At 33.0% G+C, this 27775-nt stretch overlaps 1 protein-coding gene across 9 annotated transcripts in view; it reads left to right on the top strand.

Annotated features, from left to right (window-relative positions):
• CSRNP3 (cysteine and serine rich nuclear protein 3) overlaps nt 1-27775 on the top strand; it is a 244031-nt gene that overhangs the window by 105377 nt on the left and 110879 nt on the right. The window contains exon 1 of one of the 9 annotated variants that reach the window (XM_074303232.1): nt 16326-17038. The exons of 6 other annotated variants lie outside the window; for them this stretch is intronic. Coding sequence is in view for 1 of the 3 variants with exons in the window: in XM_074303230.1 (XP_074159331.1) it covers nt 19105-19129 (25 nt within the window). In the remaining 2 variants the exon portion in view is untranslated. Of the gene's footprint in view, nt 1-16325; nt 17039-18346; nt 19130-19186; nt 19428-27775 lie in introns of those variants that run through there. 2 more of the 9 variants (XM_074303230.1, XM_074303233.1) reach the window with 2 other exon arrangements.

Raw genomic sequence — 27775 nt, 5'->3', positions numbered from 1 at the left:
TACAAAATGTATTACGTAGTTCCTTGAAGCCATGAAGTATTTTTTGCCTTTATTTTTATTTCCACCATTTAGCATAATGCTTGGCACTTTGTAAGGGCTTAGTAAATACTTGTTGATTGATTGACAAATGGGATCAGGTAAAGAGAGGAATCTGTCTAAAAGAATCTGAATATGAATATAGGGAAGTCAGTGACAGATTTTTTTGTTTTATTGTGTTTAAAAGCATGTAAAAAAAGAGACAGGAGACAAAAACAGGTATCAGAAACTGTACATTTATAAATAATATTAGCAATGCTACATACAATAAATTTAAGTAGGTGAAGAGCACTTAGGACAACAAAGGAATATCCTTTTTTCAGTTGGGAGGCAAGAAGAAAATCAAAAAACACTCCTACCCAGAATACAAAGAGCTCTGATAATAAACCATGGATTGAAGATAGAACTACTCAGTTCTTATTTTGTATATGTTTTCTCCACTAGGGAGGATAATCTTTGGGCTATGGAATAGCAAAAACAAACAAAAACCAAAACAAAATACACTAAACCTAAGGTCATGGATGGCATAAGAAAATTACTAGCTGGTCTCACAGTGTTCAAGTGATCAGAAGGAACTGATATGTAAATATGTGTGTGTGTATGTGTGTGTGTGTGTGTGTGTATGTGTGTGTGTATACACACAGAATTGGACAGACAAATGACAGAGAAAGTAGTGTCATCCTTATTTTCAAAGATAGGAAGAGGGTAGTCTATAAATAGCTGGTAGTTGAACTCAATGATTTTATTTAACTATTAACCATGCAAATGATTCATAGGTATAAATATAGATAGCCTCATTCTCTCCTGTTAACTCCAGTTGTACATCATTGATTGCCTATTGATCATTTCAGACTGGATATTCCAGAAATGTCAAATTTAATATGTCAGAACTCATCTTTTTCCCAAGCCCACCCCTTTTCCACACTTCCTCACTACTATGGAAGTCATTACTATTCTTCCAATATCCCAGATTCAAAAACTTTGGCATTATTTTCAACTGCTCACTCTGAATCAACCCATATATTCAATCAGTTACCATGTCTTTCCATTTCTATATACACAATATTTCTCACATTCGATTTCTCTCTTCTCAATATCCAGCATCTTAATAATGGCTTTTACCACCTCTTATTTGTGCTATTACAATGCCCATTTAGTTGGTCTCCTGCCTCAAATTTTTTCCCACTCCAACAACTGCCCAAATGATTTCTCTTAAGTACTGATTTGATTATTACTGTCCTACTCAATAAACTGCAGTAGCTCCCCATTACTTAGAGAATAAGATCCTCTCCTACAGAATGAACTCCTCTGCTTAGTTCCTAGAGCATTTAACAACCTGGGTCCAACCTATCTTTCCAGTTTCACTGTATATTAAACTCTTTTCTTTCACACTGTGATCCGGCCAAGCTGACCTCTCTTTTCTTCACACTTCACACTCTATCTTATGTCTCTGAACCTCTGGAAGGCACTTTCTCCTGACCTCCTTCATATGATTCCTCTCTTTTTGAGATACAAATTTAAAAAAAAATTACTAGATAAAGTATTTCCTTATTGTCCCATCTGTTAGTGCTATTCTCTTTAAATCCTTTATAATATTCTGAAAATACAAATGTATTCATTCATCTACTATATTAGATAGTAAGTTTCTGAAGTGGGGCAATTGAATCATTCTTTATATTTTTGTTCCCCTTACTTAGGACGTTACTAGACATAAAGGAGCTTAATAAATTATTTATTAGATGGAAGAGAGAGAACAAAATAGAGAAACAAGCAGACAGAAGAGATTCAAAGGCAGAGTCTTTAGGCAACTCAAAGTTAAGGGCAAATATATATAATATGAATAATGAACCCAACAAAATAGACTGATAATGAAAAGTCAAATAAGTAGAGAAAACTAGGAGAGAGCAGTATCACCAAAAAACTAAAAAAAACAAAACAAAAACAAAAACTCAACAGAAAAGAGAGACCATCTAAGATGAAGTTAACATTTGAAAATGCTGATCAAGAAAGATGATTGAAAATCTTGGATAGAGCAACTTCAGTCAAATGGTGGAGTTGAAAGTCAAATTGCAAAGGGGGGGAAGAAATGAGTGGGACTGGAGAAATAATTTGCATATGGCATTTGTTAAAGAATGGGTTATAAAAGGGAGAAAAGATATAGGATAAAACCCAGAAGGGGTAGTAAGATCAAGTGAAGAGTTTTTTTAAAGGATGATGAGGGTTTGGATACATTAGTCCATATAGGGATTCATTGAAGATGTCAGTAGATAGATTGATGAAATAAAGATTAGTCCAGCTTTCCAATTTGGAAAGTGATGAGTGGTAATAAATTGGGTGAAGAGGCAAAGATTGAAAGGGTACATAAAAGAATAAGATTGAATTGGTAAATTATAGGATTAAAACTTCAAAGGGAGAAAGGCCAGGGAAAAGTATTCAAACAAAGGTTGAATACTTGCTTGGCCATCCTATAAAGGGGACTAGATGTTCCTTTTACCTCTTGGACATGATGGCCCTATCTCCAGTGTAGACTTATGTGAAGAAAGGAGACAGAGGAGGGGAAAGGGGCTACAATAACCTTTGTGAATTTTAGAAAACTGAAGCAGGATTGAGGATCTGTTCCTATCTGTGGAATGGTCAGTTTTGTCAAGATAATCATCCATCCAGTCTGAAACTTTTCTCATCAACAACAGAGTTTGTGACAAGCTTGTAAAACAGTCCCAGTTGTATTTGATCTCTTTTATATTTTATAATATGTTCAAGGACACAAGAACATGGTGTTCAGCTCTGCTTTTGGTCCTCTGGGATACTTGCAATTCAAACAGACTATGAGCATTAACAAAAGTCCTTGAGACAGCTATCTCACAGCTCTATGAACACATGGATAAAAATGTCACAGAAGAAAAAATAAAACATTTTATAGGTGTCACAATGCACCAGTAAAACAGTTCACAGGATCAAATATTTTTATTGGCAACGCAGACTAAAATTTGCCACCAAATTCGGTGAGTTGGAGAGGCTACTTGCTGCTAATATACTGATTGATAAGTATTTAAGTCAGCAGTATAACAAACCTGTAATTAATGGTAGCTTTCACTCCATAGACATGAAGTGTTAGACAATCCTATCCTCAGACTTCCAGATATCATCTATTGCTGAGGCAATACCCTCTGTTTTTTTTTTTTTTTTTTTAATCTCCCAGCTGTTCTTAAAACACATTGTACACTTAGCAAGAAAAAATGGTAGCATTTGATCACTTAGTCCCAACTTCCCCAATCTTCCTTTCTCTTCTGTTGCTGTATCCTTTCTCCATTGCTTCACATAATTTTTTTTCTAGGTGCATCTCTCATCTTTATTGTCATAGTACTCCTACCTAGAGCAGCTAGATGAAACCACCTATAGATCACTGGCCTGGAGGCAGTAAGACTCCTCTTCCTAAATTCAACTCTGGCCTAGGGCACTTAGATGTGTGACTCCTACGGGGCAAGTCACTTAATCCTGTTTGCCTCAGTTTCCTCATCTGTAAAATGGGCTGGAGAAAGAAATGGCAAACCATTCCAGTATCTTTGTCAAGAAAACCCCACAATGGGGTCACAAAGAGTCTAATATAACTGAACAATTCTTTCCTAGTTCCAATTTTTTTAAAAATGAAAACACATTCCTTTCTTTATGCAAATAAAATTATTTTTATATGGCTGACCAACAGGGACAGAAAGAACTATGCAAGTTATAACATTTTTATATCCCTCTCCTCTTTCTTTATTCTCTGCTGTGAATATTTGTGAACAAGGGATATTTGGGAAAGGAACTTACAAAAGGCTGAACTAAGAAAAAAGAGACTGTCTTTTGGGAGCCTCAAATATAGAGTATGACAGCAGTGTGGCATCCAGGCTTCAGATCCACTCTCTGGAGTAGAAGTTGTGTCCAATTTTCTTTATCACTGTGAATCTTGTAGACTTAAGGCTTTGTGAAGAATTTCAGCAGCATGGCTCCAGAGTCTTGTTTAACCTTGCTATAAAATCCTTGGAGTAGTCCCACAGCTTCTATATAGTGAACTAAAATGAAAAAAAATGTTGCCAGTAAGTTGAGGAAGATGAATTTTAATATACCTTGAAATGCTTTATTTAAGAAATACAAACTAAAATCTTACCAAGTTATCACAAAACGTGAGTACCCATAATTGGGTACTCAAAATAGCACAAAACACAAGTACCCATAATTAACCATAGTATTGATGATATGTAGTAATGAAGACATTGAAGAATCCTTAACTTCCTTTACCTTAGAGAAATTCAAATGACTTTATTTGAGGTAATTTCCAATCAGGCTTCATAGTAATCAGGAGTATCTGTGTTCAATCTGAACTCATAAACTTACTAGTTGTTGACCCCAGGCAAGTCATGTAACCTCTCTCCCTTAGTTCTTTCATCAGTAGAATGGGGATTAACAATATCACCCATTCAGGGTTGTTGTGAGGATAAGATAATGTTTGCAAATCTTAAACCCTTATATAAATACTATTATTGATTTGCCTAGGATTAAATATCTAGTAATACCCTTAAGGATCAGCATAAGATTAGACCTTTAAAACTGAAAAAAGTTGAATCTTTTCATTTTACAGATAAGTAAACTGAGATATAGAAAGGAGAAAGGAGTTACCCAAAATTACATAGATAGTAATAACTTATATAGATAGTAATTACATAAGTAGAAGTAATCTGGATTTGAACTCAGCATCTCTGATTCCAAATCCATTGTTCTTTTTATATTATATTATATATTTTTTATATTATAGTATATACTGTCTCATATAATCTGTGAAAACGAAAATTCTACTTTTATAAGTTACATGTAATGTACCATTATCATACATAAAAGATAACAGTTTAAACTATTGGTTCCAAATTGTATATTCCTGAGGAATAATAGCAGCATTTTCTTAGTCTGAAATTAAGACATGGAAAACTCTCCATAGGGATGGAGCTCCCCCATTCCTTTGGGCTCACAGTCTCAGAAAGTTGCCTAGAGCACTCCTAAAAGCAAATTAATTGCCCAAGGTCGTCTAGCTCATTTTTATTGAAGGAAAAACTTGATCTATAGTCTTTCTATCCATTATATTACATTGCCTCTCAGTTGCCATACGAAGAACAGTTTTAATATAATTATCAGAAATTTAGATAGTTGAGAATATTTTGAGCATATCCTATGAGATCAAATAGAGTTACAGACAGTAACAGTTGCCAGGTTTTATATAATTCCCAGGAAAAGGCAACCAGAGATCAATAATTTAATATGGTCTGAGCTTCCTATATTTATTTATTTAACAAACAGTTTGATTATCTTAGTTCATAACTGCTATCCTTTAGGGGCAATTAGCACATCAAAATGTTATTTTGACCCTATAATCAAATGAATTCTGCTTGTTTTTATTAGTTTTTCAGGACTAATTGGTTTTTTAAATGTCCTTTTAATATGCAAACAGAACTGTTATAGAACTAATTGATATGTGTTTATTCAGCCACAACCATACATATAAAACTTTACCACCTTATAGAAAGGACAACAAACAATGTTTAACAATCAAAATCACTCAACATGAAGTTGAGTGACTTCTTTTTTTTCCCCTACAAAAATTGGGCCAAAAATATTAGCAACATGCAACTAAGTAGTTTAATCCTTGATAAAGCAAAGAAACAAATAAGCAAAAGAATGGAGGAGAATGTAGTAGAGAAAAGATTGTCACAGAAATAAAAATAGCATTCATGTCAGAGACATCATAAGCTTTCATCAATAGAAAGCTACTTAATCAGGCTGATTTGCAGATTTTCCTGCAGGAATTTCATTTATTTCTTGTATTTAGTCATATTATGTGATTAATATAAAGAATTGAGGTAGGTTTCTTGATCAGAACATTGATTTTTAATCTACACGTAAAACATTTATATTTGTCTAATATAAGTAACATAATTATGTTATGTGGAATATATTTCCCCTTTTGAAAGTCTAATGAGAAATGAATTTTTCTACCTGTTGAACTTTTCCCCATGATATTATACTATTTGTCTAGTATAGAAGGTAAATGTTTAATGGACAGAATTGCTTATAGAATTCTCAGAGTAACCAACTAAGGGACTAAAATAATGAAAACTATTTCTTTATAAGTATCTATTCTATTCTTCAATCAACAAATATTTACACAATACCTTTGGGATGCCAGGTACTGGGCTAAATGTTGGTGATACAAAACAAAAAGACAGACAGACATATAGACAGACAGACAGACAGACAGATAGATAGATGAAATAATGTGCAAAGTAAATATCAGGAAATCTTTGGAGGGGACAGTTTTGGAAGCTAGGGTGGAGAATCAGAAAATTTTCTTCCCATATAGGCATTCCCTTCAGTGATGCAGATAATAATCATTCTGCATCTTATAAGCTTTTTAAATTTTTCTTTCAATTATCAATTTTTTTTATTCCTACTCTCTCTCATTGATAATGGGTAGGTGGGGAGTAGATGGTGAGCGAAATCTCTTATCTTAAGTAAGCATAGTAAAGCAAAAAAAAAAAACAACTCTATATTGGTCATGTCTAAAAATACATGTCTCATTCTATGTATTTAGTTTGTCATTTATGTGTAGAATATGAGCAGAGGCTTCATAATTTTTCTAGAATTATGGTTGATTCTTATAGTGGTCAGAGTTCTTACATATTTCAAAATTGTTTATTTTATTAATTTTATAACTTAATTGTATTCTAGTTCTGCTTATGTTGCTCTCAATCAGTTCACCAAAGTCTTTTGGCTTTCTCTAAATTTCTTAAAAATACAATAATGTTCCATTATTTCATATGTTACATGAATATATATATATATATAAAATGATAAGATTGAAATGCCATATACCTGATAAGCAGGTATGTTCTTAATTTCCTATATTCTTTCCTATTATGAAAAGATCTGCTAAAAATATTTTTGTACAAAAAGATCCCTTTCCTTTTTCTTTGATCCTTCTGGTATATATGCCTAGTAGTAGTATCATCAGATCAAATGATTTGTAAATAGTAACTTCACATCTCTACCAGAGGTACTTAAATGCTCTATTTTTCTGAAGCCTTTTAAACATTTGTCAGTTTCTATCTCTGTCAACTTTGTCAAATTGTTTGAGAATTGCTTTAATTTACATTTTTCTAATTATTAATGATTTAGAACATTTCCCCCACATGTCTATAGATAGCTTGGATTTATTTCTCTGAGAACTTTGTAACTATCTTTAGGAGTTGCTATGGCCCCCCAAATTCAGCATGTAATGGTCAACTTTCTGCCAGTAATGAACATCTCTAAATTTCATGATTTCTCCAAAACTGGAAGCTTCTTTCTAATTTAGTAGAACTTCTAACAATCTGCTGGTCTGTTTTGCATTATAAGATTTAAGAGGTGCAAGGACTCTCAGATAACCTACAATCCAAACTCTTCATTTTCCAAATAAACAAATGAAACCCAGAGAATTTAAGCGATTCATCCAATTGCACACAGGTAGCAAACAGACTAGGGCTTCAAGCCTCAAATTCCAAATCCAGGACTTTTTCTCCCTCTTACTTGAGATCTGGAAGATCTCCTGACTGCCATAGGAATGCATCAAAGTAGGACTTTGGTGGAGAATCTATTCCATCTAAATTCTGGGGAGAAGAGCTTCTTTAACCAGACTTCTATATGCTTTGTGCCTTAAGAGGTGGTAATTTATGAACACTTAATAAATGGTTGTTGACTTGACCTGAAATATAATTGCATCCAAATTTATCTTGAATACCATAGCCAGGAAGTAATGTGGGTACTCAACATATCACTATAACAATTTTATTTAAGTTACCTTCCAACCTTTCTACTTTATCTTTAACTGGGGAGTGGAGGACGACAGAGGGCCAACTGAGTCTTGCCAAAGATTATGACTCATTACATGCTATGATTAAACTCTTTCAAAGACTCCCCTCCACTTACCCTAGAAGCATTTGTGCTACAAATAATAGTATGTGGTTTGTCTATTCACATCATGTCACATTTTAGTACAACATGTGTTTTCATTTTAGAGGGAGCTAAGTAGATAGAGTACATAGTGTGCTAGGTCTGGAGTCAAGAATATTCGAGTTAAAATCAGTCTAAGACATAACCTGTGTGATTCTTAGCAAGTCATTTATGCTGTTTGCCTCAGTTTCCTCAACTTTAAAATCAAGATAATAGCACTCCCTTCTCGGCATTGTTGTAAAGATCTGGGGGGATAACATTTGTAAGGTGCTAAGCACAGTGCCTGGCACATAGTAGGTACTATATAAATACTTATTTCCTTTCTCCAATGTACCTTTTTTATTTGGTGCTTCAATTTGTTTCAGATTAGCTCTATTACCTAATTCCACATAGGAAGGAATCTCTGCTATCTTTTCTTATCTGGCCATTGGAAAAAGAACATCTCCTTTGTGTCCTTCCAGGATAGGAGGGCTCTCCTAATTTGCGCTTTTCTATAATTAGGTGCCTTTTTAAAAATTCCTTTATATTGTTAAAGCTTAGAAGAATTAGGACAAAAGTCATCATTTTCATCCCTATGTCACTTTGCAAAGTAACTTCTTAATACCCATGTTCAAATGTCTTATATATGTTTTGCATTACCAAGCAGAAGCAACTATGAGTTTATTCCTCCCATTTAACCTGCAACATTCAGAACATTAGTTTTCTGGCCTCTTAACATCTGCCGTTTTGCTAATCTAACAACCAGACATAATTAGGAAGCAGGAGAAATATATTAGCGAGCTTATATGCTTTCAAAGTTATAGTTTTGGTTTGAATTTGGAGTCACAGAAGTTTTCTATTTTCTTCATAAAACACAAGTCATATCTCATTCATTAGGTCATATAGAGGTAGTATAATATATACAGTGGGAAAAATACCAGGCTTGAAATGGTGAGTTCAAATCTATCTTCTAACAATCTTCTAATATTGTACAACCCTGGGCATATCATTAAACTTCTCTGGGCCTCCGTTTTCCTCATCTGGAAAATGAGGATAGTGGAACCCATGGTATTTATTTATCTCAGAGGGTGGTCGTGAGAGTCAAAGGAAATGATATGGGTAAGTTGTTAGATAAATGACTTTTATTACTACTACTTTTTTCTTAATATGTCAGGAATCAAACTGAAGAAGAAAATATTTTAATTATGACATTACTCAAAAATAATATTCTTTTGAAACTTCCATTCAAACTGGTTCAATTCTTTCATGTTTTCATTTACTCTTCCATCATTAAGCCCTTTAGAATATGTTAGAGATGATAATCTCCATTTTCTAGATGGAAATAATAAGATGCTATGTCTTAGATGATAAATACTCCACCACCCTCCCAAAAAAAGATTTTAGGCCTAGAAGGGATTTTTAACCCCCTCTCATAGCTTTCAATATGACATGTCTGATACCTGCCCCCTTCCTCTTTTTCTTTGTTGTTTTTTTTTTAAAGGCAATCAGAATTAAGTGACTTACCCAGATTCACACAGCTAGTAAACGTTAAGTGTCTGAGGATGGATTTGAATTCAGGTCCTCCTAACTCCAGTGCCAGTGGATAGTGGCTCTAACCACTGCACTACCTAGCTGCCCCCAACTTTCAAATCACTTGCTTTAAACTACTTCAATTTCTTCTTCCTCAGACTTCTGAACTCTCTCAAAACTTCTCACTGGTCTGCTGCTGTTAAAGTCATTATGTCCTCTTGCCACTTTAACCAGGACTCTTTGAAAATAAACAAATAAAAAATCCTTTGGCATTTTCATATTTCCCTCTCTATGTATCAAAAATACCCTTCCTTGAGGCGGTTAGATGGTGCAATGGATAGAACACTAAGACTAGAGTCAGAAGACCTGAGTTTAAATCCAGTCTCAAATACTTCCTAGCTGTGTGACCCTGGACAAGTCATTTAACTCCAATTGCCTCACATCAAAAATAAAAAAAAAAAAGAAAGAATATTCCTCATCCTCTGTATCAGAAACCTCCAGCAAGGTGCCATAATTATCCTTTGCCTCTTCCTATAGTTTGAAATTCATTTGAGGAATATTCCCTTGGACTACTCATATAATAAGAAATTATATCTATGTATTGCTTTAAGGTTTACAGAAAGTTTTATTCACAGCAACTCTGAGATAAGTTTTGCAAGAATTGTTTTCCTTTTTTTTTTTTTTTTAACAGAGGAGGAAACTGAGTTTTAGAGACATTGAGTAACACAATACTTGTCAGAGTTTGGTTTTAAATCCTGGTCTCTTCTGACTCCAATTCCAATTCCAACATTTCTTTCCCATCTTCCTAATGTCTATAATCCTAATTTGGTCTTCAGATCTCCTCAAATGCAGTACCTTGCACTTAAATGTTTCTTTCCTCTTTCCTTTAGTTGATTCAAAACTGTCTTTGAATTTCAGAAATAATTCTGAAATTCCTCCAATGTTTTTGTTTTTGGTTCCTGGGCCAGTGATTTCTTTCTTTCTTTCTTTCTTTCTTTCTTTCTTTCTTTCTTTCTTTCTTTCTTTCTTTCTTTCTTTCTTTCTTTCTTTCTTTCTTTCTTTCTTTCTTTCTTTCTTTCTTTAAGTTGCTAGTATATTCTTTTTTTTTATTTTAATAGTTTTTATTTACCAAATATATGCATGGGTAATTTTACAACATTGACAATTGTCAAACCTTTTGTTCTAATTTTTCCCCTCTTCCCCACTCCCCAGATGGCAGTTTGACCAATACATGTTAAATATGTTAGAGTATAAATTAAATACAATATATGTATACATGTCCAAACAGTTGTTTTGCTGTACAAAAAGAATAGGACTTTGAAATAGTGTACAATTAGCCTGTGAAGGAAATCCAAAATGCAGGTGGACAAAATTAGAGGGATTGGGAATTCTATGTAGTGGTTCATAAAATCATCTACTATAGTTCTTTCGCTGGGTGGAGCTGGTTCAGTTCATTACTGCTCTATTGGAACTGATTTGGTTCATCTCATTGTTGAAAATGGTCACATCCATTAGAATTGATCATCATATAGTATGTTGCTGTTGAAGTATACAACAATTTCCTGGTCCTACTCATTTCACTCAGTATCAGTTCCTGTAAGTCTCTCCAAGCCTTTATGAAATCATCCTGCTGGTCATTTCTTACTGAACAATAATATTCCATAATATTCATATGTCACAATTTGTTCAGCCAATCTCCAATTGATGGGCATCCATGTAGTTTCCAGTTTCTGGCTACCACAAAGAGGGCTGCCACAAACATTCTTGCACATACATGGACCAGTGATTTCAATATCACTAGGACTCCTAGAGAGGAATCTTCCTCTTCCAATTCAGAACCAAGTACTACAGAGGAAAGTCTTAGAAAATTGCCTGGGACACTGAGACTTGAAGGAACTTACCTAGAGACTCTTTTTATAAGAGCAGCTAGGTGGTACAGTGCATAGAGCACTGGGCTTGGAATCATCTTGAGTTCAAATCCATCTTCAGTCACCTACTAGTTGTATGATTCTGGACAAATCACATAACCCTGTTTGCTTCAATTTCCTCATATGTAAAATTAGCTGAAGAAGGAAATGGCAAACTGCTCCATTTTCTTCCAAGAAACCCCCAATGGGCTCACAAAAAGTCTGACATGAGTGGAAAAACAAGAGAACAAGAGAATATAATATTGCAGATTTAGAGTTGGAAGGAACCCTTTGAAATCCAGCTCCCTTATTTTTTAGATGAAGAAAGTAAGGATCAGTGAGAATTAAATTGGTTATTTGCTCAAGATCACCTAGACAATAAATGAGAGTCAATATTCAAATGCATATCCTATCTCTAAATCTAATCTCCTTCCATTTTTCTTTGCTTCATTTAGAGGAGATTGTAGCTTCTCCAAATCTTGCTCTCAGTTTGGGAATAAAATATCTAGCTTATTTTATTGTTTTATATTTAGATCTCAAATTAACTTGCTCTTCACCATATTCCATATATATTCTTAATGTTTGTTCATATTTTGAAAATGTATTCTTCTTTCTATATGTTTTTATGTATCTTCTCCATTTTCTATTGATTTGTGCCTTTTGTATATACATTCCTAGAGGGATCATGGAATATCTAACTATACCATCTATAATTACATTTAATGACTTATTTTATAATGATTATAATATCAGTCTCAGGTATGTAAATGTGAAACAAGAATATTTTTATTATGTATTATTTGTGTTTGTGCAAGACTATTTTCTTTTCATGACTCTTCCAAGTCTCAGCCAGTCACTGCCCTCTGTCACACCCCTAACTTCCTTCAACTTGCACAAGTAGTATCTTTCTTTTTTGTGGAGCACCTTAATAAGTACTCCTTTTCTGATACATATTGTTTTGCTGTTGTACTTAGAGAACAGACTTGAATTAATCCATGGCTTTAGAGCCTGGCTAATCTTGTGACATTTTGACTTCATTATCAACACAAGATTATCCTGAAGGAATCAGAATGAGTAGAAGGGGAGAGAGCAAAGGAAGGAAGGTATTTGAGAGAATATTTAGACTACTTCAATTAGTCAGGCATGGCCCCATAAATAAATGACAGCAGAAACAACATTTTTTCAGAATTATTTGATATTACTTTCTTTCATTCATTCTATATAATAAAGTCTCTCCAATCTCATGGTGCCATCTCCTACCTCCCTGCATTTGTCTAACCTATCCTTATGCACTTAGAATATATTTCCTTTACATCTTTCTCTTGTGAAAAGGCTCAGACTAAGTACTACTTCCTACACGAAGCTTTTAGTGATTTCCCTCTTTCCTGGAATACTTTGGCAGGCTTTTTTTTTTTTTTTCTTTTTTCCTCCAATAAATTTTTTACTGACCTATTATATTTATTTGTTTAAATTCCATACCATACTCTACTGTTTCCCCTATGGCAAATTTCCTGAAAGCATGCTCCATCCATATGGAGTTATATCTTTGTGTCCCCAGCAGCTCAGCTTGACATCTTTATCATTTGTTGTTGTTGAGTCATAGTTCAACTCTTTTTGACCCCATTTGGGGTCTTCTTGGCAGAGGTACTAGAATGATGGACCATTTCCTTCTCCAGTTCATTTTTTTAACAGATAAGGAACTGAGATAAACAGGGTTAAGTGACTTGCTCAGGATCATACAGCTAGGAAGTATCTGAAGTTAGATTTGACCTCAATGACTCCAGATCCAGCACTCTTATTGGCTTTGCCACCTACCTGCCCCTCCTTTATCATAGGCAGTACTTACCTTTTTGTTGAATTGAATTGAATTAAGTATTTGTGTTCTAGAAGCACATGTGATACCATTTCTTGGTTTAACCTAAACCCTCCTTAATTCAAAGAACATTTGTTACATGATTCTTATACAAGGAATCATGCCAGACACTGAAAATGTAAAAAATGTAAAACAGTCTGAGCCCTCAAAGAATTTACATTCTAAAATTAGTATAACAAGGAGGTAGCATCAATTTGCCAAAGGTCTGTGACTGATTCACTACCTGTGATGGGTATCAGGAATATTTGATAGCCTAGAGATAACCCAATTTATTTTCTGGAAATACAAAAGCAGAAATAAAATATACTTTGGTGTTGCCTTGCCATAGATGAGAAATTTTGATTTTAAGAAATAGAAGAGGACAATACTAAGAGATGAACAAATCTATTGTGAATTTATGTTTTTAATACAATAAATTGCATTTAAAATATTCTTTTAGTTTCAATTGGAAGTTTCTTCTTAAAACTGTTAGCTTGTGTTTCTCTGTTCATTTCAAATTTAAAGAAGTCTTGGCTGATGAAACTGTTATATAAGAGAATATGAACAGTTGTTCATTATGTAATGTGAGAATCAGAAATGCCGCTACAGTCCTCTTGTCGACTAGCTGAAATACTGTATTTGAATTTTGATTGGAATCATGAATATTTTGTAATTTTCTCTAATCTTGCATTAATTTAGCAGATTTGTGTTAAATCATATCCTGAATTGAATTTCAAATTTTCCATATGTGCATTTTTTAAAAATGATCTCGCAAAGTGGAAAGAGCATTAGAGACTTGGGTTTTAATTTTGACTTTGCTACTGCAATTAACTGGAAGTGTTACTTTGGTCAAGTGTGTTCACATCCTGCAGATCTCAGTTTCCTCATCTGCAAAAGTGAAGGGTTAGAATAAATGATCTGTCCGTTTCCTTTAGAATCTATTGTTCTATATCCCTATTCTGCCTGTTGAACAGTGCTTTTACAAAAGTTATGTAAAATCTCTTTTAAAATGGTCTGATTCCAGATTCATTTTTCTTATTTTCCTCAGTACTGATCATGGTACCCAAAAAAACCAAGGTACTAAAAGATAAAAATATTAAGATGCATTTCCATGCCATACTTTCCAAACAATTTTGTGTTCCTATTTTACAGATATAGAAACTTTGGCACAATGTTGAAATAGCTTGTCCAAGGTTATATGAGTCAGTGCTAGAATTGGGAAGAGAATTATAGTTTCATCATTTGCCCTGCTTCTTCTAGCTCTTAGTTCATATACTGCTACCTATTTTGAAACACCTTTTTCAACATCAGTGAATTTGACAGACTGACTATTCCCATTTATAATGCTAGTATTGCTGTCTGTAATCTCCTCTTTGTGGAAACAATATTTCCTTGATAACTGGCTTTTTTAGTATATGATTTATATTCTTGATACCTGTATTATTTTCTTATCGCTAATTTCTTTTCTTATCCACACACATACACATATAAATATACATGATCTATATAAAATAAACTATACAGAGATGTGTTTTTTTCCAACACCAACTCTAAGAACTTGGAAATAACTTTATTTTTTGCTAATCCTTTCCTTCCATTTGGCAAGCATTTCATGTCACTGTTTTTGAAGTGCTGCAGTAGAAAAAAAAATGGCTGCCTTTTGTTTATTTCCCTGTACATTAGCATGATGACATCATCAGTGATATTAGCCAGAATGTATATATCTTTAAAAACTCAAATATACTAATAAGCTTGGAACATAATTTTTTCTTATATGGTAACTAGAGGATTTATAACAGCTTTAGCAATGGGTAAACAAAAAAATAATGTATATAAATATTTTTGGTGAGACAACACACACACACACACACACACACACACACACACACACACACACACACACACACACAATAATGGCATTTTAAAATATTTTAAAATACTTTTAGCATCAGAAGGAAAAAGCCCCAAACAAATTGAAGAGGAGGTAAAGCATAGGCATTGTAACCTTAATTGTATTCTTTAGTAATATTGTAAACAAAGTTGATAAGGCATTATTACTTCAGACAATTTTATTAATATCCTTTGACTATTTTGAACTTCAAAAAATTTTAAAAATCTGGATGATACCTAAAATCTGGTGAGAAAATTGGACATAATTTCCAGAACACAATTTGGTGTTAATAGGAAGGCTTAATCCTAAAGTCTAAACAAGTTGAGATCATTCTTTTCTGGATTAATTATTGCATGCTTTATAAACACGTTTACAAATATATGTTAAAGAACAGACTCTTTTTTACTTAACTAAACACAGAGGTAATGTGGTCTTTGATCCTGAATCATGATGCTGACTGGGTTTTTATTCTCATTAAGAAGTAGAGGCTCTAGCTTTTGTTGCACTTCAGCTTATGTTTGTCACATGATTTTTGCTGAGCTTAATAAGCAACAAGCTGTCAATTACCAATTCAATTTAGGGAGATTTTGAAAGGGATAAGAAATGGTTTTGTTATTTGTTTATTAATATTTTCATTGAGTGCAATGTGACTTAAAAAATCATATTTTGGTTTGGTGTCTCCATTTTTCAAAATTGTGGAAACAACTAGAATTAATTAACCCTTTATGGGCTTGGAAAGACAATTTAATGTTAATTTAATATTTATGAAGCATTAGGTTTCTGTAAATATCGGGTAATCATCATGAAAAACCACTTGTTAAAATTGAAATCAGATAAGGAGTGCCATATGCTTTGTAGAGGTAGGAAATATCCAGTCTGAAATAAATCACTGCAGTTTTAAGAACTGATATTAACCATGTGTCAGCTCATTAAATGAGGTTTTCTTTTAAAATGTAATCATTCTTTAGGAATTGCCCTTTTCAGGGAGACCTTGGTTTATTAGTTAATGATGAAGTTCTTTTATTCATCTATAAAAATTGCCACACTATTACCTGTTTTCTCAGAAGCTGTATATAAAGTTTATGTGTATACATACAACAGATAATACATATACATAATTTCTTGATTAATGAAGGTTTTCATTAAGGAGTTTTTTATGGAAAACATTTCTAGAAAGCTTTGCATTATACAAATATAAATACCGGCAATATGTTTAATAGTGGAAACAACATTCCTTTATTGCATTAATGTAGAAATGCTTTTAGAGAACAGAAAACAATATAGTGCATTATGATAGTTCCCCCACAATCCCCTTTAACTACTATGAAGCCTTTTATTAAAATAAAATTTAGTTAAATTCTTTTGAATTCCAGCTGAAACATTTTCTGTAATAATAAAAAAATGTTGTGAAGGGATTTCCATAATTTGTGCTGCATTAATGACTTAAAGCAGCTTCATAATTTGTTATTCCTTCCTCATAGTAGTTCTCAGCTGATAAAAATATCCATAGACACAGTGAAATCAGTGGCCTGCCTAGTTCTCTCAGACAAAACTCCCATGTGATCACATGTAGGCAGACTCAGTGAGACTGAAGCTGTTCAGCAAGCAGTAGGTAATGAGTCTTTGTGCAGAGTGAAGCTCTTGTCCCTGAACAATAAAGCATATGGTACCAGCAATAAAACACAGTGCTGGGAAATTTAAGAAGATTCCGCTGGAACCAGGAAGACAGTGTCTTTGGTGATGATGGCACATATTATAAAATGATAGTCAATGTATTTTGGACTCTAATAAACAGTACATGGACTAGGACTACTACAATTTGAACAGGTCAGTTATTTTATGGATTATTCAAACATTTTTTTAATATTTGATTGAATTTAAATGAGGATAGTGTTGTGTGAATGTTTCTTTTAAAAAAAAAAACTTTGCATGTAAGATATTTGTAGTATATAGGATGACTGATGCACATGAATTGATCCAACACTGGAAAAATTGTTGATGTAATCATATTTGTTAGAAATGTGCGTATGTTTGTGTGTATGTATGTCTGTGTGAGAGAGAGAGAGAGAGAGAGAGAGAAAAAAAGAGAGAGAGACAGACAGACAGACAGTGAGAGAGAGAGGAGAGAATTATACTATACCCCAAAAAAGTTATTTAAGGCATCATAAATTTAGAAGGTGAATACAAATTAAATCCATGTGTAGATTTAGAAAAATCTGTCCAGACAGAAATAATATAAAATAATAGCTATGTAGAGATCAAATAAAAGGTTTAAATCCAATTTTTCTTCTTGGAGTTAAATATATATACATATATATATATATACATATATACACACACACACACATATATATATAAAATTGCTTAGCAGTACAATATGTGGATTATGTAGATATATAACATACAGATATAAACATACACACAAGTATTTTGGTGCTATTAATTTAAATTTCTAAGGAATAAGGTGCTATATAAATCAAAGATTTATCTTTAGAGTTTTCCTTTATTTGGATATTTGATTTTTAAAATAGTAAATATTTTCCCCATACAACTAAGGCATTATTTTGAAAATGTCATGATTCCAACTGCCTATTAGAGCAACATGTTTGCCATTTAAACCTTTTAAAAGGTTGTATTCATTTCATTTATGCATTTTTGTTATTTAATTATAAGATCTTTTAATAATTTGGGAATTATAAAAACCTTCCTTCATATAAATTGCTCCACATCTTCAAACAAATTAGCTTAATTTAAAGGGAGAAATGATTAAATTATGTGAGAAAGGTATTTTCCCATTGATTTACCATAAGAATGGCAAAATGTGTTTATGATCCACTTTTGCACATGAGCATCTATATCTGGAATAACCACATTTCTTATTTCCTCGGTCTCTGAGCATCTGAGAAGTTCAGTGTTTGAGACGGGAAGGTTATCACCAGTGGATAATAAAATAGTTTTAATCATATTTCCAAAGGAAAATAAGCATCTTCATTTGCGTCCCTAGAATTTTATTATTTAAGCAATAATTTAACTTAACATTGTACCTTCATTACTATGTAATGTGGACTTAAAATTGTTTCATTTTCATTTGCTTTTTTTTTTTTTTGCTTTAGAAATTATTTTCATGATACCCATATTTGATTAATATTAGCCTTTAGATTGAAGCACATATTTTGCATGTTGCTAAAATAGCTGCTTATTATATTTGCACAGGAATTGATAATCATTTATTCTAGTAAATGTGAAAGGAAGCAGAATGAAGTCAGGCCTTTTAAAACAAAAACACAAGATAAATCTTTCATGTACAATATTATTTCTGTCCACAGTGCTGTTCATTTTTTAGAGAAAAAAAAAAAAGCTAATTGCATTTCCAAAAAACAGAAGTTGACGAGAATTTTAAATCGGTCTACCCATGTATTTAAATGAAGTATTTGACTATTTTGGTTTCCTTGGAAACCACAGCTGCTACAGCTAGACTTTGTTTGGGGGTGATCCTAGGGGGTCTGCAAATAAAGAATTTAAAAACGTTTATCCCTTAATCAACATTAGGGGAAAGCATGATTTTTGACAGCCCGATAAAATGGGTGCCCATTTTCTATAGGCTCTCCAGTGATTCAGGTATTCTGGCTGAACCGCAACTCTACAATTTCTTACCCAGCATTCCATTTCAGCTCCTGGCAGGCCTTCCCCAGCCTTATGCAAATGAGAGCAGCACAGTAGCTTTGACTGCAGAAGGGAGGGAGGCAGAAATGAGTTCAAAGGTCACAGGCTGCTAGAAGGCTGGAACAGTTGAATGAAAAAATGAAAAAATCTAGTCGGTTCTGCAGCAATCTTTAGCAGGCAGGAGCGGAGTTAAATGAAGTGGGGTTGGCTGCCCAGATTGCCCAGGATCCATGCAGGAGTGGAGCGGGTACACAGGTACAGCGAGGCGTTACTGCACATAGTGCCTGATTTTATTTGTGATAGGCGTGGGTTTGCGTGAGAGCCGCCGCACTTTTTTAGAAGCTGTTTTGGGGTTTTCGGATTTCTGCTGAGACTGAATTGTTTTAGTCTCCAGTGCACATAAACCGTTTTCTGGCTTTTGTAATTAGAAACACAATGGCTAAGGCCACTGAACGGCATTTTGTCTGGATGTAGCTGGTTGAATGAGAATATTAAATCAGGCTTTCCGTCCCAGAATAATGTCACGTTTCTAAATACTTCGTACCTGGAACAGGTAGGTAAATATCTCAGCCCAATTCCTCCAGCTCTTAGGAGATGTTTTAAAATTAAAATAAAAAATTCTCTTCTTGACCAAGATATTTGTGATATAACTGGGGTTTGTTTATTGATGGATAGTGTTTGGTTTTTGTTGTTGTTGTTGTTTTTAAATTTAAATACTAGAAAAAGATTAAGGATTGCTAAAAATAAAATTTTTGTTTTGAAAGTTGTTTTTTTCATTTCATATTTGGCTGTTTAAAAATTCTGCATGTCTTTATTTTGATTTTCTGATTCTAGTTTACTTGACTAATTTTAAACCTGTATTGTTATGAGATCAACATGTTAAACTTCCTGTGATTCTTCCTATTCAGTTGAAATATCTGCTTAGATTGCAAAGTGATTACCACCAGAATAAATGCTATAGTTACTGACTCCCTTTATCAAAGTGGGTTTAAGTATAACAGTCTTATAGCATGTTAATTTCACTGTAATGAACAAATAAGCCTAGAAATGTGTGTGTGTGTGTGTGTGTGTGTATGTAATGCTTCATGAAAGCATTTTAGGAATTTCCTCCCTTCAATTCAATTTTAAAGTATGTAACTTAATAAGCTGTTTTCTAGACAGAGTAATCTAAGTACAGTTACTATGTCAGTATAAATTAAGACCACATGAGGCCATCAGTGATAATATTGGCAATAGAAAACAGTATTCTCACTTCTGTCAGTTTGCTTCCGTTTGTAATGGTTGGTGGGGGTGGGGGTGGATTTGTAGAGAAAAAGTGAAGTAGCAATAATAATGTCTTAGTCATGAAATAATTTCTACTTGTTTCTTTATTTGCATAATATATTTAAAGATGTTATGCATGCAGATAGCAAATGTACACACACACATATATATGTAAATTTGTCTCCAACATAGAAAAGAGAGTAATGGCTGAGACCTGATGATTTAGTTTTCTCTGTGTGTGTGTGTTGTTTTAAATAAATGGGAATTAACAGAGAGGGGCAGCTTTTAAAGTTGTGAAGGACAATTATGTCAGATATTTATGGAACACAGTGTGAGGTGGCCATTTAGGGCCAGATTCTCATCCTTTATCACTCTGCTGGGGCATCACGACTTTTTTTTTTCCAGGATCCTACTATTGGCTTAAAAAATACTTAATTTCTGATCTTATATAATATGAAAACAAATAGTAAAACTGCCAGTTTTTTCTTATGCAGTTTCTCTCTTTCTACAAAAAAATTATATTAAAAGTGAATATACTTTAATGATATTTTGAATTTTTCTTGTATTGGATGGACAATGAAATTCTGTTGTCAAAATAAATTTTGCACTCTTTGTTTGAAATATGTCTAAAATTGGAATAATGTCTAATCAAGAAAGTGTTGTATTCTAGGTTCTTAATTGCTTCTAGTTATAGTCCATATCTACACACTTCTTGCCACTGTTTTAAGAACTTGATTTTTAAAAATCTAGCTATTTGAATAATTTAAAAATATTCTGTGTTGAACATAAACATCTGTAGCTCTATTGATCATTTAGTTTCTACCTGTCTTTGTGCCTGTGTGCCTCTGGGGTGGGATGTGTGGGAGGACTGTGAATGAATGTGAATAAAAATTCACTTAGGCTGTCCCATTCCATTAGCCATGTAAATGGAATTGCCACCACATCAAGCTCCCCAATAAATAATAAAAACACTGTGGGGAGGGTGGGATGAGGGGGGAGGGCAGGAGCTCATTCTGATTCTTGAGAAAATGTGATATTACATCTACATTATCATCTATCACCTATCTATCATCTATCTATCATCTATTTATATCTGAAATTGTTAAGATGTCATGAATGACAGGAAGTCTGTATATGCAAGTGCAAATTTCTTGCCTGAATATCTTGGGTAATTTGTGTTTCAGTGTAAATTCCTTCTAAATCTTGGATTTGTTTGTTGCATTGTAAAAAAAAAAAAAAGTTATAATTTGTGTAGGGGGAGAGGACTGGAAAGTAGGATGCTGAATCTGTCTTTCCTTAGGGAGCAGTGAGGAAACTCCCTCTATCAGTGCAGACAAGCTACTGTCCTGAAATTAATAATCTTAAGAGTTGCAAAAGGGGTTAAGTGATTTGCCCAAGATCCTACCACCAATATGGTAAATTATGAATCTAGTTCTTATTATTCCTAAGACATTCTTTCTATTTACTTCACCTTTCCAGTACACAAATCATTTCCATAAGTAATAAATTCGTGGCCCAATTATCTAAACTTATATGGATAATATTGGTGATGTAGATTAAAACTACAGTTGTGTACTAAACATAGGAAAATAGTTATTGGATGTTAATTGTTAAATATCCAAAATCAAACTTTTTCTACTTTAAAAATGTACCTTATTTTCATTTGGATATATCTAAGAATTATATCATAGATTTAGAGCTGAGAAAATGGCACAGGGGCTATCAGTTTTTATTACCTTAAAAAGAAATAGAGGCTTTGTTTTTGTTTTCCCAAAAATTGTGTGAATTTTTTTTAAATTATGCAGCTTGATTCCAAGAGAATTTTCTAATGTAAAATCTTCTATTTTTTTGCAACTGTTGTATTAGAGGAACAGATTATAGATCATACTGAAGCGGGGCAAGTATAATGCATTTGGAAATCTTTAAGATTATTTTTCAAAGATAACTTGTCTTACTATCTGACTACCTGTCTGTCTTTGCCATCATTTGAAACTAGTTACCCTGTCAGAACCTTGGAAAAAAAGTGGCACCACAAAGGTGACGTGACACTCACTCAATCTAACATTACATGACATAGTCTAACCTGCAACCCACTTAATCCTTCTCAAAGTCTGTGTAAAATATTTTTTTCCATTTGACTATTTTTTTCTGAACAGCTCACTGGTACCTACAAAATTGGGGGGCAGAGGAGGGAGGGAAGAAGAAAATAAGGCAAAAAATCAAATGATAAATAAAATGCTAAAAATGTGATTCTTTTGAACCTGTATTAACCCACAACAAATTTATCCATTCCATCCTTCAAAAAACAAAATAATTTAACCAGACCACACTATAAAAGCACAATGATGGAAAAACTGGCAAGTAGAGTGTGTATTTTTTTATTTTCAGGGAACTAATTCTTCCAGTTCTTTACATCCCCAAGCAAAGCTTGTTTCTATGCCCTTGCTTTTCAGGTTTCTATCATTTCATATCAGTTTTACTCAAGGGGCTATACAGAATGAAAAAGAGGTAAAGAAATGTAGGTCAGCATATACTTTTGTGAAAAATATGACAAATCCAAGCTTTATATTATCTAAAGGAAGGCATCAAAAGTATAATTTATTGTATTATAATGCACAAGTTTAATTAAAAAATATTAATTTATGTAGCAGTTTAAGAGATATACAAAGAACTTTCTTCACAATAGCCCTGTGAAATATGGATAGTATAAATATGATTGTCCTCATTTTACAGATGAGAAAACAGAGATGAAGGATTATAGAGTAAATGTTAGAGACAAGCTTCAAAACCAAGTCATTTGTGACTACAAGTCCAGTGTTCTTTCCACTAATAGCATACTAATTCTAGAATAATGAATTATATATTTATGCTAGTGCACATTTGGAAGGTCCAGATGTTGAGGATGTAATAAAATTGACCATATTTTTATGTGGTCCCATCAAAAGATAAATATATATGTTAAATAAGTTTTAGCCTGTTATGATTTGCAACTTTATCAATATTTTAAGAGATCTCTACAGGTAATATTTCTACCATGTAGATCATAACTTTACATTTCCTGGTACCCAGAAAACATGACTTATCTATAGCCTTACTATTCTTTTCTACTTAGTGGTGATAATAAACAAAGAGCTTATAACTGTCTTCATATTCAATCTTTCCAAAATTTTCTTTGTTGGCATAGTCTGTAAGAATTTAGGGCCATGTCATGGTGAGGCAAAGAAAAGGAGAACATTAGTAGATTGTAATTTTCATGAACTGATAAAATTCATTTGGAATGAATTTACCAGATAATTAAAGATTGTGAGCATTTTTAGTGTTCTAAAATTTGCTATACATTATCACCATGTATTTTTGAACACAGAAAGCTAGTCAGAGTTTAAATTTTTTTATGACTGAACTGTCATTTTGAACATCAGTTAATCTCAATATTTGAACATCAGTTAATCTCAATAACATATTTAATACTTTTAGGGGGCTATTGAAAATAGTAATTTTTGTCTTTATATTAAATGGCCTAGAATTACTGTTTATTTTTTCCCCTTTCTACTTGTCTAGTTGATATTTGTTGATACTTTAAGTGCCCTTGGAACTCCATTTTGAGCATGTTAAACATATTTTATATGGTAATCTAAGTAAGGAAGTCACTGGAGTAGGATCTTAACTTGGCTCTCTATCTCTCTTATGAGAAATATGACTTTTTAAACAACAATTTTCTCAATCTTTTTGGCTTACTTCTTATTCCTGGCTGCTTTACGAATCAACGAGGTTGCCAAGAACCTGCCCACTAAATAAGTGGGGCATTACTATATATACTGATTTGAGAATCTATCATGTTCAGTCATAACTTGGTTTGGTTATATTTCTAGTGCAAGGTTCAGCAATCTCAAGACACTTTTGTCCCAAAATAAAAAGTGAGTAAGCAGCATGATGGTTTAGAAAAAAATATTTGACCTAGAGTCAGAGGACATTAGTTCATCTTCCTCATTTAACTTGTGTGATGGTGGGCAAGTCACTTCACTTGGAGTGAAGGCCTAGGCCTCCATTTCCTCATCTATAAAATTATGATGTTGGACTAAATGGGCTCCAAAGCTCCTTTCAGCTTTAGTTATATGTAACACTGATCTTAGGATCCCCAAAGTCTCTTCTAACTTATGATTTTTTTTTAGTGGCATGTGAATTGGTCAATCAATATTAAGCATTCAACTAAGATTCATTAACTATTTTTGATATATATATTATATTAGATTTTGGCATGTAGAGAAAGAAATAAAACTTACATCCCAAACTTCAGAGTCTACTAGAAACAATATCAATACACATACACAAGGAAATATAAAATAAATTATTAGAAGAATGTAAATATCTTTTCATCACTTAAAAGAGTTATTGTCTTACCACAACTTTATTTCCTGATAACAGTCAGGTAAGAATTGCTATACGATCTGTAACACAGAATCACAGAATTAGATTAGAGGAACCTAAGAAGACATATAGTCCAGCCTGTAATTGAATAAAAATCCATCCTATAAATTTTTTGCTATGTAAATTATCATTTATCTTTTGTTTGAAGACTTCTAGTAAGTAGAATTCCACTATCTCCTCAAAGCATTCTATTATTTTACTTTTTTTTGCTTATATCTCTGAGAATTTTCCTTATATTCAGCACCTGGGACAGAGCCTGACACATATCATGTGTTTAATAAATGCTTGCAGAATTGTTCTAAAGCCTAAACATTCCTTTTTGGAACCTCTATCTAGTGGTCTTCATTTTGCCTTCTAACTCCAAGTAGAATGTCTAATTATTTTCCGACATGATGTACCTCATCTCCCAACATCACCTACATTGTTTTCTTCTAAGCTAAATAGCCTCATATTTCTTCAGCTGATCTTTATATAGCATGCTTCTTGGGGCAAAAAGGATAGTACCATAATAATAAGTTTAGTAGATTTGCCTAAATTATTTTTAAAATAGTAATTAATATAAATGTGATTTTTTTACTTTTAATTTAAAAATTTACTCATATTATTTCTTTATATTCAGAGCAGCATGGTGAGATGAGTAGAATGTGAAATGAAAAATTTAAATTTCACTTTTCCCTTACAATTTCATCTGTGTGATTCTATGTTTCTAAAGAAGATAAGATAAACTGATATTCAAAATTCAAGAATCTTTCAATAATCCATTTAAGAATGATTTGGTCTTTTTCACTGTGTAATTCACATTCATTTAATTGCCCTAGATATTATCCTGTTTGGCAAGGTAGTCAAATAAATGGTCAATCCTCACCATTATTGTAGATCTTAAAACATATATATTTAGTAAGACATAACATAGGTTATTGTCATTTCCTTAGGATTCTCAGAATCTCTGTGGAACTTAAAGCTGTAAACAAACAGTGGCGATATCATTGCTAAAGTTTTTTTTTTTTTTAAATGTCATTAGGTAGAAGAGAAACAGATGTATTTCAAGCAGAACTTGAACTATCAGAACAATACTACACTCTCTCAGATACCCAAGTTATAGAGTATAAAATTATATAGTCTTTAATGGTCTGTAACCTCTTATAAAACATTCATATACATACACTATATATATATATATATATATATATATAGATGTGTATGTGTGTATGTGTATATATATATATATATATATATATATATATGTAAAATCTATGTTCAAAGAACTGTAACCAGTCCTCATGAAAAGAAATAAACACATTAGTTAGCTAACCATTATTTGATTACCTGAAAAAACTTTTTTTCAGGTTCCAACTGACCTGGTGAAAGGCATTTATAATTCATTGCACTTTGGTAGATTCTTAAAGTTTTCATTTTATTCTTAGTGTTTATGAATGTTAAACTTTATATGTGTAGACATTTAATCACTGTTATAACTTATGAAATGTATATAAGTGAGGCTGCAAATTGATTTTGAACATACAGCAGGCAGTGTTTCCAACCAAGGTTGTTCCTACATATTTAAATTTATCTTTCTTTTTCCTTACCTGAGCAACATATGTGTGGTTACTATAAAGAAATGTTGCTAATTTTCACAGATCATATGCAAATTTTTACTCAGTCCTTTATAGTTACCACTACTTGAATGGGTGATATATATGCATGATATTGTTGAGTAGGGATTTTTTTTTCTTTGTATTTGTATCCCCAGTGCCTGACATAGTCTCTGATAAGTAGAAGGTATTAATAAATGCTTATTGGTTGATAATGCATAGTAATAATTATGAAAATATTATAAAGTCCTACTGTGACTCCCACTGTGAAATGGAGCTAACTGTGTATTCATAAAGACTGGGTCAACAAAGGAAGGAGGAAAGGAAGGAAAGATCAAAGGAAGGAAGGAATGAAGGAAGAAAGAAAGAAAGAAGATGGAGGAGAGAGGGAATAAGGAACAGACACAGGGAGGGAGGAAGAAGGGGGGAGAGATTGGAATAAAGGAAAGAAGGGAGGGAAGAAAGGAAAGAGAAGAAAAAAAAAGGAAGAGAGGAAGGATGTAGGGTGGGAGGGAAAAGGGAAGAAAGAAATTCATAGTTCTTGCTAGGTGCCAGACACCATGCCAAGTGCTTTACAGATGTCATTTCATTGATAGAGGTGTTTCATTGATGACAGAGATGATGGGGAGAGTCTCAGCACTAGATGACTAGCCATCAGATGATAAATTTTTCATTCACAACTCCTGAAACATATAAGAACTGCAGGAATGTCCACACAGATAAAATCCTCAAGTCTTGAAGTTTTAAAAAGCCAAGATGAAATTACATCAAACTAAAAATTTTCCAAAAGTGGAGAGGAATGAAGTTGTTTAGAACCCTTGAAACAAGATTTCCAGTCCAATGAGAGGAATGCTAGAGTCAGAATTGGAGGAGCTAGGTGTATGTCCTTGCTCTGCCACTTGTCAGTGTGACTTTAGGAAAAATCATGTCTTTACTCTGGGCTTGATTTTCTTTTTCATAAAATGAGCCTCTATTGTACTACTTGATCTCAGAGTTTCTTTCCAGCTACAAGTCATAGGAGTCTGTTCTATTTCTTCTTTAGAAATTGTATGTATTATGTCATAAATTAAGGGTGTAATTTAACTGTCCCAAAAGGATCATTTATTGTAAATATAACTTGAAAACTTAGTAGTCTTCTGTGGAATTGTACTCTTTTCTGTTCTGATTTCAAAACAACGTTAGAGAAAATGCTCATAGTGACTTTTATTTTTCAATTGTCACTTGTCTGTGAGATCTTTAGAGGAGTGTTCTTTGAGCTAACTGCAAAGAATTAATTTTTATTAACAGAAAACTTTGAAAAGAGATTCAACCAAGATTCTTATAGTTTTCCCCATGTGGAAAAAAGGCATAACTGTATTAAAGCTGAGTTTGTTCTGTGTAAAGAGTAGGTAATCCATTTGTTCTCATTACTTTGGGTAATTTGGACAATATTATTCAGTAAAGACCTTCCTAGAAAATAATGGCCATCTTATTTGATTGAAAAGTTTGTTCTTTTTGTTGAAAAGGGGATAGGGATCAGTGTAAACTTTTAGATTCCAAACATTAATGAACTATTAAAAGTTGGAAAGTATTTTTTATAATTCCTTCTTCCTTCCTTTCTTCTTTCCTTCTTTCTTCTTCT

This window comes from Sminthopsis crassicaudata, chromosome 3 (assembly GCF_048593235.1).
Source record: "Sminthopsis crassicaudata isolate SCR6 chromosome 3, ASM4859323v1, whole genome shotgun sequence".
Classification (NCBI taxonomy): Eukaryota; Metazoa; Chordata; class Mammalia; order Dasyuromorphia; family Dasyuridae; genus Sminthopsis; species Sminthopsis crassicaudata.
Note: the sequence above shows the minus strand (reverse complement) of the source record. Positions and strands in the feature narration are given on the sequence as shown.